The 20387-nt window shown below is 32.7% G+C and overlaps 1 protein-coding gene across 1 annotated transcript; it reads right to left on the bottom strand.

Moving 5' to 3' along the window:
- Window positions 1-11303: 11303 nt before the first annotated feature.
- LOC120091656 (cytokinin hydroxylase-like) lies at window positions 11304-15674 on the bottom strand. The gene is made up of 5 exons (XM_039049759.2): window positions 15345-15674; window positions 14941-15167; window positions 13411-13652; window positions 12137-12521; window positions 11304-11779 (listed from the first exon to the last, which is right to left on the bottom strand). Exons 1-5 carry the CDS (start codon window positions 15625-15627, stop codon window positions 11360-11362), a joined length of 1557 nt encoding a protein of 518 aa, XP_038905687.1. The 5' UTR covers window positions 15628-15674; the 3' UTR covers window positions 11304-11359.
- Between the last annotated feature and the right edge of the window lie 4713 nt (window positions 15675-20387).

Genomic DNA, 20387 nt, shown 5'->3' with positions numbered 1-20387 from the left:
TCTGAAACACTAGCTGAGGATAACTAGTCAACTTCTAAACAGACTGAAACAAGTAACAAGCACCCATCCAACAGAGTTTGTAAAAGTCATCCCCCTAGCACTAGGTAAAAAGATAAAGTTGATTATCTAGAGATGATCAGTAATATTTGCTTCAACTTTTCTGTTGAGCGAAGAAATGTCAAAGAAGCTCTTGAGAATGAATATGAGTGCCATGCATGAAAAGCTTGGATAATTTGTGAAAAATAATGTCTGGACTCTTGTCCTTTGGCCAGAGTCTGTTAATGTGATTGGCACGAAGCAAATGTTAAAAAACAAGTCTGATGAGAATGACAATGTCACTAGAAATAAAGGTAGATTAGTTGCTTAGAGGTATACTCGAATAGAAGATGTGAATTTTGATGAAATATTTGCCCCAGTTGCTTGTCTAGAGGCTATCAAATTGTTGTTTGAAACATTTTGCCTCCTGAAATTCAAATCATGTCAAATGGATGTGAAGAGTGCATTCCTAAATGGTTTCTTGAATGATGAAGTGCATGGTGAGTAGCCCAAAGGATTTTTGGATCCTTCTCATCCTAATCATATGTATAAACTCAACAAGGCCCTTTATGGGCTCAAATAGGCTCCCAGAGCCTAGTACGAACACTTGACCTAATTCCTTGTAAACAATAGGTACATTCGAGGAGGAGTTTATAAAACTCTGATTGTTAAAAAATCTCAAGAAAAATTTGTGATTGTCTAGATTTATGTTGCCGACATTGTCTTTGAAGGGATGTTACAAGAGATGGTAGAACTCTTTGTGAAACAAATTAGGAAGGAAATTGAAATGAACATGTTAGGAGAACTGTTCTATTTTCTAGAGTTTTAGATCAAACAACTGAATGAGAGAATTTTTATTTCTTAGAGTAAATATGCCAAGAATATTTTCAAAAAGTTTGACCTCGATAAGGCCAGTGATAAACCCCTACTCCCACTCATGTTAAAATTTCCAAAGACTCAAGAGAAACTCAAGTTGATGAGAGTCTATACAGAAGTATTATTGGTAGTTTGTTATATCTAACAGCCACAGACCTAATATTGCATTTGCAGTTGGTGTTTGTGTCAGATATAAGTCCTATCCCAAAACCAGTCACCTACTTAGTGCTAAAAGAATAATCAAGTACATCAGTGGCACGAGTGATTATGGTTTGTTATGCATTTTTTATACAAGTAGCTCCCTAGTTGGCTATTGTGATGCTGATTGGGTTGAGAGCTCTAAAGACAGGAAAAGCACATCTTGAGGTTGCTTCTTTCTAGGCAAAAACTTGATTTCGTGGTTTAGCAAGAAACAAAATTGTGTTTCTTTGTCAACAACTGAAGTTGAATACATTGTTGAAGAGAGTAACTGCATTCAATTGATATGAATGAAGCAAATGCTACAAGAATATGATATCCTACAAGATGTCATGACTCTTTACTGTGACAACATGAATGTGATCGATATATCTAAAAATCCGGTTTAGCACAATTATAATAAACATATTGACATATGACACCACTTTATTCATGACCTAGTTGAGAGTAAACAAATTATGTTACACATCATCACAAAAAATCAGACAGCAAACATTTTACAAGGCTTTGGATGTTGTCCATTTCGAGGTCCTAAGAGCAACTTTGGGGCTGTGTGTTCTGAAGGCATAACAATTAATCCAGTGGGCCAGTTTGCGGTGAAACTTAGCCCATCATTCGTGCAAGCCCACGTGGAGAAACATCTTTATAACTGAAGGATCTGTTGAAGGAAACTTTGAGCGCAAGTGGGTCGTCCTAATTTCCATTTTTTACAGAACTAAATTTTACCAAAACAAAACAAAAAATTATGCATTTACAAAACTAATTTAGCATGCTTTTAGAAACAAAAAAAAAAAAAACATAGGGTTTAAACCCTTATCTTTGTAGACTTATATTCAAGAATCCCTCGATCAGTAATTGGCACTACCACGATGAAGACCTCATTATCCTCAGGCAGAGAACCCGGGAATGGTGAGGCTCTGACTATTTTGGAAGGAGAGAGATAGGATTGTGAGAGGAGAGGAAGGGAAGAAACAAAATTTCTGTATATTCTCTTTTCTTGCAGGATGATCGTATTTTTATTCCAGGGGACAACCTCCCAAAAAAATAACCAATCAAAACAAAAACCACCACGTAGAGGGGAAGGAGTTATAACTCCCTCCCTTAATTAATTAAATTAATTTATTAATATATATATATGATAACTGATTTATCATATGATATATAAATTAAACTATATGTTATATCAAATATAACATATAATCTATAATTTTAATATTGTATCATATACAATATAATCTATAGTTTCTTTTCTCTCATATATGGCATTAAATATAAATCACATTTATAAAAAATATGAATCCAATTCATATGATTAATATTTGAACATATTCAAATATTTATTTCCTCTTACAAATGTATCAAATACATAATAATTATATCACACATAATTAAAATAACTTAATTATATCATATATAATTAAATCTCTCATTTAATTTGAACAATTCAAATTAATCCAAAAACTTATTCTCATTTAATCCTATTGAGCTACCAAGGGAACCTCATAGACTTGTAGATTGAAGTTCCAACAATACACGAATAATTAATCAAACTCTTTAATTAAATTATTCACCATCCGTTAAATGTCGAGCGGTCCACTAAAGACCGATATCTCCACTCTTCGCACTACAGATATATTTCTGTGTCCATTAGATACAACCAATCAATAATACGATGACCTTTCACAAATTGCTCGTAAGTACAGTTGGGCCAAAATTATCGTTTTGCTCCTGTAGTTATATCTAACTTCTTAAGTACCAATGATTCCTCTAATGAACAATAAATAATAGTCTAACTATGACTAAACCCCTCTTGGGCCAGCAGAAGGTATGGCGTCACATTGTTCAAGCCCTAGAACCAGCCTTTAAGGGAAAAATTTATCTACTTACCCCGACCTCGGGAAAGAAGTGAATTCCATCTTGTGTAGCAGCGTTCCCAACTCCCCAATCAGACGAATCCCTATGACTAGTGTTTCTGAATATGTTGTTGTGAAAATTGAAAGAAATATTTCTAATAAGCCTATGCAACCTAGTGAAGAGGGTGTTAATGCTCTTCCTAAGACTACTATCATGACTGAACAAAGAAATGTGAATGATGATCTTGTTAGTGACATTATGGCTATTGGAAATTATGAGAATCTAAATGTTGCAGTCTTGTCTGATATTGAACCTAAAACTAGTGAATAGAAATCTGAAAAAGCCCCTGGCTCTGCAAAAGTTTCTGATAAAGATATTGATGAGAACACTCCTCTAGCTGAGCTTCATTCAAAGAGAAAGAAGGATGTTGATGCTTCTCCCGAGACATTAGAAAATGTTTCTAAAAAGTATCCTTTAGAGGAAGATTCCAACTGGTGCTTACGAAGTAGTTTTGATAATGAGGACTCCAAAAATATTCGTGTCACTCGTGCTATTGTAAAAGCCAAAGGAAAATAGACTATCAAGATAAGGTGTCATTCCATACTGAAGACAATGCTAATTTATGGAAGTATGTGGTGAAGAAAAACATTATTGATGAAAAGAAGTTGCTGAAGCACACTCAGGCTTGATCTGATGGAGTTATTTCTTGATGAAGGTTTAGAAAAAACAGTTTTCAATTTGAGGCCTTATTATCCCTAGCTTGTACGAGAGTTTAATGTGAATTTGACCTCAGAATTTTCTAATCCTACCAGTTTAGATTTCCAGAAAGTTCATATTAGACGAATCCTTTTGTCATATCTCCTGCCTTAATCAACCAATTCCTACATAGAATGTGCCTGAAAACATGACAAAACAGCATCCATCCTTGAAGAACTTAGTGTTTGAGTTAACAGGTGGTGCCTATTCTTCGTGGCCTAGGGAAAGTTGTCAATTGTCGTGCTAATCATGAAATATGCCCTTCTTCACATTTGGAATCTCAAACTAATGCCCATCATTACATAAGTCAGACCTCTCTATTTCTCTTGCTACTTTGATTTACCAAATTGGGGCTTGGGCTCAGTTCTATGGGGTGTTTTTTATGAATAAGATAAAGTGCCACATTAGGTTAAAAGCCCTTTGATTACCATTTTCTACCCTCGGTTGATCTGGCATTTTATTATCTCAAAAACCTAACTTGATTACACCTACTAAACTCATTGGTTCTCTTCCTAGTCTTTTCCCTATTCATTCGAATCTCTTGCAAAGTCATCATGTACCTAAATTGACACCACAACCATGACTCCACATCTTGATGGCCCCAACCAAGCTTTAATTGAATCTTTATTTGGCAATCATATTCTTCAACTATTATCAAATGAATCTCGTGATATTCATACCATTATGCAGAGATTTCAGGAATGTAAGACTGTTGCAGGTGATGTGGGCAATTCTATCTAGGATTGGTGGATGTTCCACCTTTCAAAGGCGAGATTGATTTTTTTAAGCTAGAAAGGGGGAGACAATGAAGGAAGCTGGGGATGGAGACCTAGAGGAAAGCTTGATTTTATTTTTTGCTGTTGGTTTTGTTAGTTATGTATTTGACTCTGGTTTTGGTAGTTTGGTGGATTGGTCATGATTAGATTGTGTTTTGCTGGTTGAATGACTTTGTTTATTTGCTTTCTATTGTAAAGACTTTTGCACTTTCAGTTGTACTGTTGTTGTTTAGACTTTATTTCTGACAACTTTTTTTTTTTTTTTTATTGATTGGTTGTTGCATGATTACTCTACCTTAAAAAAACCTCAGCCAAAGGAGGAGCTTGTTGGAGATTTATTGGTTGGCTTCATATTTTTTCTAAGGCAACTTGTGGTGGTTCCTGCTATTGTCTCAAATGAAGTCTTAACATCTATCTCAAATAATACTATTTCCTGCATAATATTTTTTCTTTCTTAATTTGGAAATTATATGTGGATATTTTTCTTTCATAATATGAAAGATCTCAATGGATGTATATTGCTCGATATTTTCCTTATTTATGGCATAACTTATTTTGGCTAAATGGAAAATATTTTACGAAACTTCATTGCTTAGTTAACAATAGTTTTTAAAAGGAGAATAACGACTTTCATTTAGGGTGGATGCATTTGTTCATAGTAAGAGTGTGTCTTTGTTCTTGGTGGTCCTATTGTGCAACATGATGTTTTGATCTTTGCTCACTATATTCCACTGTGCAAATTCATTGCTTGAATATTTCAAGAACTTGAAGTAACTTTTGTCTTCGTGGGAGCCTAAGGCATTGTTGAAGAGAAGCGATTATCGGTCTTAGGGGGAGCCTAAGAATTCATTCTCAAGAAGAATTTCTCCATCTTAGGGAAGACTTAACATTCCTCAGTGAAGGGAGTTTACTAAATTACAAGGAAGATAATCAAGTGGAGAGGAGTCTCACATACTGTTGGAAGCCAAAGTGTTCAAGGCTAATATTATTACACTTAAGGGGAGCGTAAATACAATTGAAAGGGAGTCTCACATCCAAGGGGAGCCTAGGTGACTTTTGAGTTGAGCTCTACGTTGATCATTATAGTAGTCATTATATTATAAATAAGTACTACGTTGTAATTAGACTCTTTAATATTAGTGAATTATCTTTCCTGGGCACACTACCTAGATGTAGGTTGTTTATCGTTGAACTAGGTTACCAACTCTATGTGCCTTTACTTGCTTTCTTGCGATTAGTTTCGTTTGTTATTGTAATGCTTGTTTGTATTTTCTGTTTAACATCCGTGTTTCAAGTGACGAATCATTTTATAGCTTTTTCATGCAATTTAATAAACATTTTAATAAAACAGTAAAATTATAAACGATAACGTTGTCAAAAGTTAGTTCTTTCTTCACGCGATTACCTGAATTCGTGCACCCACTTGTCCATCCATCCAACTTAGCCAAAATGAGTATTTAGTGAAAAATCAAAGTTAGAAGGGTAAATATTGAAACATAAGGACTAAATTGAAACAAAAACTCAAATCATAGAAGCCTTAAAACCTAACCCCTCTAAGTAAATTTGACTTGGATAGGAATAATATACTAAAGGACCTAAAAGTTTATACCTAGGATTAAAGATAAGAATTCGATTAAAAGCTAAATGGGAAAAGTTGGAATTGACCTATGTAGCATGTATTATCAACTCATCAACCTTGAGAAGTATCCATTTAGGGAGTGTGTACAACTCATTCTCCCTTAAAGAGTTTATCTTATTTCCATAGGTTTAAATATTGGCCACAAGCTCTAAGAAAGTAAGCATGAAACATCTAAAGAGTCAACGTATGCCTCATCTTTTGGACGAGAATATTGGAGATTGGAAAATTGACAAATTGTTAGTAGGAGAAAGGGTAAGGCTCAACCCTTGTTGAGATAATGAGTAATTCATAAACAAAATCAACTCATCATCCCTAGTCATTTCCTTGAAAATTGGATGTATATTAAGGTCACTTTCGGCACATGGTTGGACAAGAGAAAGTACATAGGATGGATACCCCAAGGGAGGTGAGAGCTTAACCAAGAATAGTAGTTTGGACGCATAAGGGAGAAAACATATTTGGAGACCAACTTATCATTCCTTGGATGCATAACCATAAGAAGTTAGATTTGGTGGTGTACTTTGGGAAAAGGATGTGTGGGATACATAACTTAAGAAGGCCCTTTTGAATACATAACTTGAGGGAGGGATCTTAACCAACTAAGCATGCTAGACGCATCTTAGGAGAGTTGCATTGGGCACATAACTTAGGAAATATGACATTGAATGACTACCTTAAAAGGTGACTGAATGCAAGTGTTCAAAAGGAGAAGGTCAGATTATCTTGGACGTATGAAGCTGGATAATGTGTTTAGCAAGGGAGAGATGCGTTCATATGGAGATTACTTAAGGAGGAAGGTTAAGTGGACAATTGGTGCCAAGTAAGGTTTGAAAGTAGGAGGTGGCAATATAAAAAGGAAATTTGACTAAGTTCAAATAAGAGGTGGCAAATTATGGGGCAAGTTAGGAGTAAAATAAGTTTTATTTAGCCACCTCAAAGGAGGGTTAAGTGTGGCTTAATTTGTGAATGTCATTTAGTCAAGAGACCAAGAAGAAGGTGGCAATATAGGAAAGATTTCACTAAGTGTAGAAGAAGTACGTGGCAAGCTTTAAGGTGAAGAAACTTTGGAGATTGACACTTAGACAAGTTCAGAAAGTTGACATATGCATGCTTAGGACATGCAAGGGTGGGGGAAAGGAGGAGCTAGCATATGAAATTTTAATTTGGGCAAGTAGGGGAACTTAGTTTTTCAAAATCACTTAGGTAAATCATAAATTCTTAAGTCAAATTAAAGATAATTGAGTGTGGAAAGGACCCTGGGCTTCCATGAAGATTTGAGGCTAGGAAAGTTGGAAAAAACTTGAAGGAAATCGAAAGAGATCAGTGAAGAGGGACATGTTGATCAGCCATGTTGCATAGACCATGCATGCCCTGCCCTACTGCTTATGATCGCGTGAGCATCACACGCTACGTCTAGCTACCGTGCATCCTTACCAACGCATAGCACGCACGCCCTGTCTGTCATGTCCCTGCCATGTGCCCTACATCCATGCATACTCAATGCATCAGCAACTTCCACTCGTCAAAATGCCCGCACGTGCCTCATGCTCAGCAACCCCGCCCATGCTCAACCCAAAACGTCTACGCCCTGCCTCACACCTACACCCCCAACACCTATCAACCATGCTTGTTGCGTGTCTTCTACCCATCTGTGGTGCTAACACGCCTCAGTAGGCCCATTGCACGCAACTAGAACTCATTTGATGCCCATTGAGTTTCAAGGGCCTAGTTTGCATCATTTTGAGTTAGTGAGTGGAAGTTAGGGCCAAGTAGGTATTTTTAAGGATATTCTAGCCCTAAATAAAATAAATATGGGAATCTAAGTTAAATCTTGAATAATTCAGGACAAGTTGGAAATTGGGAAGAATTTGGAGATAAGGAAAATTTTGGGGAAGCTTGGAGGTAAATGATTCCCTATCGATAAGTATAAGTGGTTTATTTTCAAATTTTTTGATTAAGATTCCATATATATATATAGAAAGGGTATTATAGTAAATATGGTTTAGAAATATGGCATTATCTATTTTATATGTTTTCTGCTGGTTTGAACTCTGGATTTAGATGAATATGTTTTATCTCTGGATTTGCAAGGAAACATATTTTATGTCAGATTTTACGCACTATTTCTATGTAAATTTATGGAAATGATTTTTTTTTTTTGGAATTTTTGGTTTTGGTTGATTGAAAAATCCTATTTTGATGGATTGGCTAGAAACGAATTTAAACCATTAGTTTGCCAAAATATACTTAATTTCCTTATGCTTTGTACCAAGGATGATGGATTCTCATACTTAAGGATAGAAGAAGGTATTTGGAAAATCTAGAAAATAAATATGGAACAGGTCTTTGGGGCCCACCTTGGCACACGTATAGGCTTCGAGTAGTGTGTAGGGGTGTCTAGCCCTTTGGGGTTATGGCTGCATGCACGTAAAATGAGATATTGACATTGGTATATTGAGTTATTCTGCATCAACTAAGGCTATCTACGTTCGGTATATTGAGCTCTCTACCTCAACTAAGGTTTTATTTTGGGTACAAGCATTATACAAGATTTTTTAATATTGAAAGTTTAAGCATGATATACTATGTCTCAAGTTTTTCCTGATATTCCTGATTTTGATATGTTTTATCTGAAGAATTGGATGATCATGCCAGTTTACTATTTTGCTATGTGTTATCTGTTAATGCTCATGCTTTGGAATATAATTGAATATTTAGCATGTTGTAGTTGGTTTATACTTGTTTAAAATGACTTCTAAAATGCTGCCAAAGGAAAAATTCTATGTTCGTATTAAACTCACCACTCACTAGCCTTCCCAACTTATTCTTTCTATTTTGTTTTTTCCCTAGGTAGCAGAAGAGTTTTGAGTGCCACACGAAGTTGAGGTCTGCCACACTACAAGATTGGTCTTCTGCCTTAGTATTGTTTCAGAATTTTAGGTTCTGGTTGTATATAATTGAGTCAGCGTTTGTAATAAAAATTGTGTGAACATTTAAGTAGGTTGAGACAATCTAAATTATGTTTTTGGTTAATCTGAATCATATTAGATATGGTGTCAATAAATTCCAATTCAATCAAGTTATGAATGTTGTTGCTTAACTAGTTATAAAAGTAGTAAGATAAAACAGGCTAAGACGGATAGTAAGTATCACAAAATAGTGGTATTTGCTTTCTTCATGCCTCCGTCCAGATGAAAGAGGTAAATCTAGGAGGGGGTGTGACAAATTGCAAAGGTAAAATTATAACATTTTGAAACTTAAGGATTAAATTAAAATCAAACTCAAAACTTAAAGACTAAAAATATAACATTTTGAAATTTATGAACCAAATGGAAGTTAGATCCAAAATTTAGGAACCAGAAAGATTTTTTTTCCTTTCTCTAATATCTTCAAAATTTGATCAATTAAGCTTAAAACTACCCCTTCCCCCTTCCCCCTTCTCCCTTCCCCCTTCCCCTATAATATATGTAGAGTAGGGAGATCGAACCTCACACATTAAAATTAATAGTATAATCAATTGAGTTATCATCATGTTAGTAGTCTAAAACTACCCATACTTAAAAGATGTGTGTGGGTGTTTAATTAACATATATAATTGGCATGTGACAACTGTAGATTGTGTTTCTTTTATTATGAAAAGGAAAGTTAATTAATAGAGAAGAGTGATGGCACCATCATTGCTAAGTTTATGGAGCATGAAACCCAACGAAGAAGACCCATCCCCCTCCTTGAATAATTTCATTTTCTTAAGATGATATATAATTGAATTGAATGAAAGGTTATTTTTATTTTTATTTATATTGTCACTTTGAATAATTTATTTATTTCTATGATTATTTAAATTTAAAGGGGGAGTTAGAAGTCCACTATTGAGAATTTTGTAGGTAAAGAATTCACCTAGGAATCCATTGGATATATAATTTGTTCAAATCAAAAGATACTTTTACGTAATATTATATTATATATTACAAATATATGGGAGATAAGATATACGACTCCTAAGGAAAAGGAGATAAAATTAAAGATTTTTTTAAAAAAATATCTAGTTAAGGGGAAAGAAGGCCATTGGGTCTTTCATAGCTAAAACAATGATTACTAGTTTCATCCTTTAATTGAGGTCCATTTCGGTAGCACATCTTTGTGCTCTACTAAATTATTAATTTAATTTATAATTTGACCTGTGACAATTTATTCTTATTTATTTTTTAAAAATATTTTAATTTATTTTTTATGTGTGATGAAAAAGGACAAAAATACAGGTAACACTTACCTGTAAGATATTAACTCGGCTTAAAAGAAAATTTATTGTAGTAAATTACTGCTTTGAAATGTTAAAATAGCATAATTCTATTAACATATATATATATATATATAAATAAGAATGTACTAACTACAAAATTAGAGAGTTTTTTCCTCCCTTCCCATATTCGTCAGAAGAAAAAAAAACATTGCTTTGAAATACTTTGGTACACTAAGGTAATAAATGTGGCATCTCAATTTTATGAAAACGTGGACAGAAAAAAGATGCAGATAGATATATATATATGGAAAAATTATACTATAAATATGGTTGGTTTCAAATAAAGGAAATTTAATCAATTTATTTATAAATATAATAAAATATCACTATCTATCACTAATAGACTACGATAGGTATATATCAGTGTTTAATAGGTATCTATCACGGTCTATCACTAATAAACAATGACATTTTGTTATACTTAAAAATATTTTCGACAGTTTTACTATTTAAAATAATTACCTATAAATATAGAAATTTGTTAAAAATATTTAAAGCAACATTTTTTTAAAATAAATTTAAATTTGTGCTATTTTCAAATATAAGAAACTAACTATATTATTTACAAATATAGAAAAATTTCATTGTCGATATTTTGCTATATATGAAAATATGTTCAACAATTTTGGCATTTAAAATAATTACTCTTTAAATTTCTTATCATTAGTATTAGGTCAATGTTAGTGATATTTTGTGGATATTTTTACCATGTTCAATTGAATTTTTTTTATAATATAATGAAAATATTAAATCACTTATATGTCGGATGTCAATACGATATAAACATATAAAAATATTAATGAAAATATCGACATGTCAATAGAAATGATAACGAAGTTAGAATTTTCCCAATTTCGTACCATTATATGTGTATAAAATATAATATTGTATTAAGAAGAGATGAAGAATAAAGGGTTTAGGGTTCTAAGAATTGATTGGAGTCAAATAAACTTGAACTCCATACTTAGGCTGTATGGTGAGAACACTAACAGGAGCATGGCGATAAGAATCTGAAATAGTAAAGCTAAACTTTGAGATAAACATAGCCAAGATGATCTTAGCTTCCATCAATGCAAAACCTTGGCCAATGCAGTTTCTTGGTCCAGATGCAAATGGAATGAAACGTCCACCACTAAATGGTTTTGAGGCAAATCTTTCTGGTTTGAACTCGTTAGCATCTTCTCCCCACAGCTCTTCACTATGATGAATTGCAAGCACTGGAATCCATATTGATAACCCTTTTGGGATCTCTAAATCTCCTACCTTTATGTCCTCGAATGCCATTCTCGGAAGCACCGTCGCCGGTGGGTAAAGCCTTAGCGATTCGTTTATCACCATGTTTAGCTGAAAAAACACAATATCAAATGCTCGTTTAAACTTCATTGACATCAGTTAAGTAAACATTCTATCTCAAAACTCATGAGCTCATATATCTAGGGTTAAGCAAAAAAATTATTTTTTGAGAATTCAACCAATATATCATAACTAAACCCTAAGGGGGTATTTGGATCCCACGGCTAGCTCCAGTTATAATAGATTTTGAACAACCAATTCAGTGTTCCAAACACGTCCTAAAAGTTTAATGTTTTACGACGTGTATATCCTGTGAATAGATTATAATTAAACTCGTGATTAAATTACCACTGGACCCTAAAAGGCGAAGTGCGAGACGGGGAGGGTGGAAAATTGCAGTTTACTTACCAAAGTGAGCTTAGAGAGATGCTCAACAGAGGGAGATCCACCATTATTGCAAACTTGGTTGACTTCATGACGAACCTTGTGTTGCCAATCCGGGTTGGTGGCAAGCAACATGATGGTCCAAGTGAGCAAAAGGGCAGTGGTTTCATGGCCAGCAAAGAAGAAAGTTTTGCATTCATCCATTATGAGTTGCAAGTTCAAACTGAAACCATTATCCTCTCTTTTCCTTTGCATTTCATTCAATAGCATTCCCAATAAATCACTTCCATAGCAAGTACTTCTTCCAATCTCCACACCATCTTTTCTGCTCTGAATAATCTCCATTAACAACCTCTCTACCTCCATTTTCAGTGACTTTATTTCTCTGTTGTATTTACTTGGAAAAAACCTGCACCCAAATTAAATAACCAATACACAACTCCATCACCCACCTTCAAAATAATAATAATTATTATTAATATTAATGATGGAATAGCCCTGATTTTCGTTTAAAAATATGTATCAGGATAGACTTATAATTTAATTTTCTTTTAAGTTGTTTAAAGTAGATAGATTGATGAAAGTTTGTTTGATAACACAACTTTGAATTAATATAATTTGTCAAATAAGTCGAACTCAACTAACATATAGTATGGATTAGTAATCACGAGTTCAATAAATATGAAATCATAAACAAGAACGATGAAAGGAAAGGGTCGAAGCTATCCACTTTAATTAGTCTTAGATTAACAAAAAATTATATAAAGTAGAAGTAATTTTTAGTTAAGTTTTTTTTTTTATGAGTTGTTTTCAAATAAAGAAAAATGAGTCAACTTATTTATAAAAGTAACAAAATATCACTGTTTATCCATCACTAGACTTTGATTAGTGATTGATAGAAGTCTATTACGATTTATCACTTAGTGATAGAAGTTTATCATGGTTTATCACTGATAGACAGTGACATTTTGTTATACTTGAAAGTATTTTCAGCAATTTTATTATTTAAAATAATTACACTTTTTATTTGTAATTTGACCAAAAATTCAAATAATTATTTAAAAAAGATAAAATTCATGATCAAGAAATTAGAAAATTAAATACAAGATGTTTCCATCAAGAATTTAACTAAGAATTGAAACATTTTTTTTTTTTTCAAAAAGAGAAAAAAAAAAACTATGATTAAAAAACTGTTGAATTTTAAAAAGAGAAAACTGAAAACGAAATTTTTAGGTAAAAAAATGGATACACGGTCTGAAGTTGACATAAAGTGCGGAGGAGGGAAACGGAAAGGTTACCGGCTACCGGGGAGGCAGAGGTGGCGGCTGGCTTGGGCGCAGAGGCGCTGGAGAAGAGTGAGCAAATGGAAGATTTCTTTGCCCTTGTCGGAGTTGGCATCGAACTCGGTCCGAGAAATGATGTCGGCGGTGAGTTGTTTCATATAATCGGCGATCTCAAACTCGGTCCGGCCCGAGTCAAACTCGGTCTCTAGTGATTGGATCATTTTCTTAGTGCATTCCACCATCAATCCCGCATAGCTCTTTCCATGTCATTACAAATTTCATATAACAATTCCAATTATATAATTACAAATATGAAAAAATTATTTAAACATATGATAAAATCAAAATTCCCTGTCCCTAAATTAATAATTAATAATAAATATTGTTTTATACACAATATTATATATGGGTCCTATCTTCTCTCTTTTTAACAAACAAAAAGGTACAACAGAACAATTTTGATTTGAACTTTCTCATTTCAACAGTCATTCTCTGTGTACGGCATGCTATGTGTTCTTCAGTCTATTTTTAGATTTTACTTTCATTTTTTTTTGTAAATTATTCTAAATGCGAAAATTTGAACCACCAACCTCGTTGAAATAAGTATAAGTGAGTTGTATTTTTTAAATTTTAATTTTTCTGATATATACATAGATATTTGAAAATATATAAAATAAGGATATGAAAATTTGAACCACCAACCCAAAAATTCCCATCCCTTGGAAAAAAAAACTTGTAATATTTTGTTTTTAATTTATTTTCAAAGTATAATTCAATTTTTTAAAATTAAAGTTTTAGGAACATAAAATTTTTATAAAAGAAACAAAAATAACGCCTACTTTTTTCAATTAACAACATAAAAAAATTAATAATTATCAAACCTCTTTCCATACTTGCCTTTTATTTCTAATGATGGAAAAAACATACAAAAAAAAAGGAAACCACAAACTTACCAAACAAGATAAAGGAAGATAAACTTGTAACATAAAATTCAATATGAGAAACATTTAGGTCCTGTAATTATTTAGCCTCTACTCTTTGTTTTCGTTTTTGAAAATTAATCCATGAACATTAATTCTATTTCCAAATTTTTTTTTCAAAAAGTTGTTTTGTTTCTGAAATTTAACTGAGAATTCAATTATTATAGTTTTAAAAAGTGCAAAAATAAGGATGAAATAGGCTTAATTTTTAGAAACAAAAACAAAAACAAAAAACCAAATGGTTACCAAATAAACCTTTGTTTTCAGTTTTTTGTTTTTGAAAATTAAGTTTATAGATATTATTTTCACCTCCAAATTTTTTTCATTTGTTATCTACTTTTTACTACTTGCTTTTAAATTTTTTTTTTTTGTTTTTGAAAATTAGTTAAGAATTCAACCATTGTATTTAAGAAAGGTGCAAATCATTATAACTTAATTTTCAAAGACCAAAAACTAAAAACGAAACAGTTATACCAAACGATACTTCCCAATTGTTGAATCATGATCACTCGACGTTCTTTTTTTTTTAATTATTTTTTATTTTTATATTTGGTTATATGGTTACCTTGAGTTTATCCCCCATAAACGCAGGTGCAACGATGTGACGTTGATGATACCAATCTTCCCCATTTGCCATCAACAATCCTTTCCCAATGAAATGTTTGGTTCCCTGTCTTTGCAGCCATGATTTTCCACACACATTGCTGTTTTTACTCAATACTTCTTTTATCAATTCCGTCTCTGCCAAACACAGCCTCGGCTCCGTCCCGTTCCAGTATATGAACCTCTTTCCTGTATCATCGTAACTCAAAAGCTTAAGTTGATAAGTTATAATATATTTTCAATCAAAGTTGAACAAATCTTATTTTAGAAAACCGTATTATATTTTTATAATTAATATAATCCAATGGGAGAGATTTGAAACTCAAACTTTTTTTCTTTTTTATCGATGATATATGCATGGCATACCGTATTGCTTTGTCCAAGTGGTGTAATGAGGCAATAGACGGCCGACGATGTTGTGATCAATCGACTTCATGTCGTTGGCCGTGGATTTCGCCACAAGCGCCGCTACGTCGAGGATATTTCCAAGTAGCGGCCGGGGATCGGGGCCACAAACACCTTGTTTCTCCATCTTCTTCCTGATTCTTCTTGGGGTCAACCAGTAGCATGAGATTGTATCATATGCAATCTTTGCAAGTGATGAAATAAAAATCACCAAAATTGTTGTTAGAAAAATCACAATCGCCATAGGAGATGAGAGGAAAGTCTTTGTAGAGAGAGAAAATAGAAGAGAGAGAGAGTGGTGGGTTTCTATGGTTGAACGAAGAGCGAATTTATAATGGCCAATTCACAGTGTCACCTTTTAAAAAAAATCTTTTATTTTTCTACTTTCCTTTTGTGTGAATGAAATATAGCAATTTGGTGTCGCATCTATCTTGTATAGTCCATTCTAATTAAATGAACCAAAAAATATTTAAATATTTTCTAGACAAAATATGTGAAATCTTTTTAAAATATTTTCTAGAAAATAAAAAAAAAAAAATTGTCACGTAATAAACTAAAAAATAAAAAGAGTTCATGTGAAATTAGACTTTTTAGACAAATAAATAAATGGTACACTTAAATATTTTTCAATAAAATATGATGTAGAAATTAGACTTTCTAAGAATTTAATTCCATGATTTTCTTGTGCTATTATTTCTTTGCATGTGATATGATTTTTTTTTTGGGGGGGAAGGGGGCTGGAAGAGGGGAAAAAATTATTTATGAATTTTTTTTGGTAAGGAATTTAATGGCAAAGGGTTAGAAACAGAGGGGAAAATAATGCTTGTTTCATGGTTTTCCTCACAAATACATATGCATATGATGTCATTGAAATAAAATACATATTACAAAAATAATTAATGGATAAAATCACCAATCAGGTTTAAGGCATCATAATTTTTTTAGATTTTTTCAGATATGTATTTTGCAGTAGATTAAAAAAAATACATTTCAATTTTAATCATGGTTCAAATTTCTCTTTAAAAAAATAGAAAAAAATGTATTATGGGTGGTTTTGGATCCAAGTGATATACTCGAGATACCACAAGAACGAAGGCAATCGAACCAAGAAAATGGCATGATTCGGACTATCAACAATGTACCTAAAGACAGAATGGGCACCGGAAGAGGAAAGTTGGCTTGGCCAAGGCCGAGGCAAGACCCATCAAACCGATTGGAGGGGTGTGATTCTCATGTGCTTAGGTTCAATAAGAGAGAAAGGGAACTCGAGAGTAAGGAAAAAACCTAGATGAAAAGGATGTTGGTCATCGATGACGATATATATAAATACACTAGTATAACAACATAAGAGAGAATTTGAATCTCCACTAGAAAAGCTATAACAAGTCTCACCTATGCTCTCTTTTTAACTTTAACGTCAGAGTGGCAAATTCTATACCAGTGTGCAGATCTTTATGTCCTGTAGGTCATGTTCTTCCCTTGACCAATGTGTTTTTTCTCCTATCAGAATTTTGACATCAACAACATATTTATAAATCATAAAACTAGTCGGAGTTACCCATTAAATTTTAGATTGAATATAAACTATTATTAATTGAATTATTAACATATTTTAGGTTAAATTTGTATAATTATTATTTTGTAATATCATATTATTTATAGTAGAGTTGATACATGCATTTTAATTTGTGAAAAAAAATACATATTTTAATTCAACAAAAAAAAAAATATTTTTAACATTAAATACTATATTGGTTAATGTTTTCATTTTAATTTTTTTAAAATATAATTTTGCATGTTATACTTTCAAATTAAATTCTAGATATACCTTTTTTTTTAGTAACAATGATGTGGAAAATTTGAACCATGGACCTTTTGGTCCTCAATATATCCTGATTTCACCCGAGCTAAGCTCTTTTTGTCCAAAATTTAGATATAGAAATATAAAAATATTTTCCCCATAATTTACACTATTTGAATCATAGAATCTAAATACAGTTTTCAAAAACTAAATCTAGATTGTCTATCAAACCTGTATTTGTTAAACTCATTGAATCTAACATTAAACAAAATCAAGATTGTCTACCAAACAAATGAAAGGGCCTTCAAATAACTTTTGCATAACTTTGATTGCATTTCGAATAATGTTTTCCCCATACAAAGGACCACTAATTTCCTCCAAAATTACATGGTCATCTATTCATCTAGCTATCATCCGAGTCAACTCCTCTTCTTCATAGGGCATACTGCTAGTTCGTTAGTCTGATAAGACTCAACTACGGATTGATCTTTAGCGATTACTTCTTCTAAGGCTCATCACTACTTTGTTCAACATGCGATGATTCTATCCAATATAATCAAGTCAAGGATATGACTCTGATATTCTTAGGGACAATGGTGCACTAAATATCTTCACAATTATATGATATTATCCATTTTAGACATAAAACTAGTCCTCATAGTTTTTATTTTCGTTCCACCCAAAAAGTCTTAAATCAGTGAAAGTATTATTGCTCATTTTTTATTCATTACTTTCCCCATGTATAGTCAATTGGGGTCTTTGATTGTACTTCTAATAATTGCATTACAAAATGTCCAAACTAATCTTGAAAATACTCTTAGCTAATCGCAAAAGGAGGTGGCAAATCTAAAATGGATAATTAGGGGTTTACCTTCAACAAATGGAAAATGGTAGGTATGACATTTCCTAATCTCTTTTACCTTTCTTATCCCTCTTTGCGATTAAGAATCTAAAGCCACCCATTATAAATAGCGGACCATAGGCACACCCACAGGTAAGTTCTACTCCCCCATCTTTGTTAGAGTTAACTACGCACATGCAAAAGCAATCAGAATTCTAAACACCCTAACTACATAAATTTTAGGATTAAAGCATGCATGTTCAAAAGGGAAAAACTAGGGTTTCAAAATACATCTTTTGTAGAAACACCAAATTAGTGCAATCCCTTAAATAATTCTGATCACGAACTCGTTGTGGACCACCGCTAGAGTCTTTCCTACTATTTTTCAGCTTTAGAACAAATTGTGGGATCCAATTCGTGACTAATTTGAAGGAGATTTTGAGAGTAGGAGAGTTTTAGTGTTTAGATTTTGAAAGAACAATTTCTCTTCAAAAAATCAAATTGCATGAAGAAGTTTTTCAAATAAAAAAATCTTCTATTTAAAGAAGATTACATGCAAAAAGAAATACATGTAAGAGTTACATCAAATCATCATGCATTGAGTAGGATTAAGGGTGTTAAGTTAGTGGGAAATGTGGGATTTTCCCACTGACCATAATTCATTTAGAAAATTGAATTTTACAAGTTCAATGTCAAAATGTATTTTAATTTTAAATAAAATTAATTCTAATAATTAATTTTAAATAAAATTAATTTCTTTTAAAATAAATTTTAAATAAAATTCATTTCTAAAAAATTAATTAAACAAATTAAATAATAATATTAATCTAATATCAAAAAATTAAATTAATAGCCAACACCAATCCCGCGTGAATTCCTATTCACGTGTATAATATTTAAATCATATTTAAATATTTTCAACTCTTTAATTTGTTTAATTCAACAATTAAACTATATAAATAAGTCAATTATATCGCATATAACTAATTTATAACACCTTGACCGAATTTAAACATTTCAAATTCTCATCACACAATTCTAAGGTTTAGTCCGATATGAGCTAGCAGAGGACCTAATGGACCTACAAATCATGAGTGCCAACGATTTGAGATTAAGCGACTAAACTCTTTAACATAATTAACCAACATTCGTTAACTACTGGGACACTCTACTAAAGTCTAGTAATTGCACTCTCCTCATTGTAGATATATTTCTGTTCACTTGATTTAACCGTGATCAGTAAGTTGATCCTTCACAGGTTGTTCGTAATCACAACTGGATCAAAATTATCGTTATACCCCTATAATTACATCTTGTTCCTTAACTCCCACTGATTCTTTAGTGAACAATTTGTTTGTGGTCCAACCAACAAATTGAATCTCTCTTGAGCCAATGAGTGGGTGGGGCCCCTTGTTCAAGACTTAAAGTCAACACTTAAGAAAACAACCTACCTACTATCCCTAGAATCGGTAGGAGTAAATTCTATCTTGCATGACTATGTCCTCAGCTATCTACCCGGTCTTACTCCTAAAACGTGAGGCTTACTAAATCGGCGATGTTAAGCCACTCTCACCCATGCAAATTAAAGGATAATCTCGAATAAACAGGAGTTCATAGTTAGCTCAAGATTAAGATCGAGTTACCCATGTCCTCGAATTGAAATAGTCAGTCTTATCAGTAAACGGCGTTATAAAGTAAAAGTGACTATTTTGTGGTCCAGTGTTATGCAAACTCATTGCATAGGACGCCCCCACTCGCATGTCTCCACATGAACGATTCAGGATCACATTGTTTGTATCAAGTACAAAATGGGCCACATCCATAGCATCCCCAGGTTAAGGTACCCAGTCTTATCCATATACTATAGACCGTATTGGCTTCTCAAACTTGATCCACTTTTATATCTATACATAAAGTTCAAGTATTCATGCCATATCCAGGGGTCCTTAGTTTATTGGATTTAAGGTTAAAAGGTGCAATTCACATATTCAATAACAGCTTTACTGAATAATCTCAATAATAACTTTATTGTAATAGATGTTTAAAGTTTACAAACCACAAGTTTTAGGACATACAACCCAAAAAACTTCCACTTGGACTAGAACTCCAATGGAGTTACATATATATATAGAATGTTGAGTGTGAGAGAAAAATATAAATACAATAAACTAGGACATCACATACCCCTGACTTCTCCCACTTCGCCTAGATTTACATAACTCGTAGTCCTAAACTCACTAGGTGACCCTTAAACACTTTAGCCATGAGGGCCTTAGTAAACGGATTAGCAATGTTGTCTTCTGAGGTTATCTGTTTGACGATCATATCTCCTATATGCACTATCTCCCTGATGAGATGGTAT

The sequence above is a fragment of the Benincasa hispida genome, chromosome 1, assembly GCF_027475165.1.
Source record: "Benincasa hispida cultivar pf3 chromosome 1, pf3_genome.v1.1, whole genome shotgun sequence".
In the NCBI taxonomy this organism is placed as follows: domain Eukaryota; kingdom Viridiplantae; phylum Streptophyta; class Magnoliopsida; order Cucurbitales; family Cucurbitaceae; genus Benincasa; species Benincasa hispida.
The sequence above is the reverse complement of the archived record's forward strand: the minus strand, read 5'-3'. Positions and strand labels throughout refer to the sequence as shown.

What these genes read in the sequence shown, in the direction of transcription:
- LOC120091656 (XM_039049759.2), bottom strand. Translation starts at nt 15,627, where the DNA reads ATGGCGATTGTGATTTTTCTAACAACAATTTTGGTGATTTTTATTTCA. An exon ending in CACTTGGACAAAGCAATACG is followed by an intron (nt 15,168 to 15,344) that starts GTATGCCATGCA and finishes ACGATGATACAG; the next exon opens with GAAAGAGGTTCATATACTGG. An exon ending in CTCTGCCTCCCCGGTAGCCG is followed by an intron (nt 12,522 to 13,410) that starts GTAACCTTTCCG and finishes ATTTGGGTGCAG; the next exon opens with GTTTTTTCCAAGTAAATACA.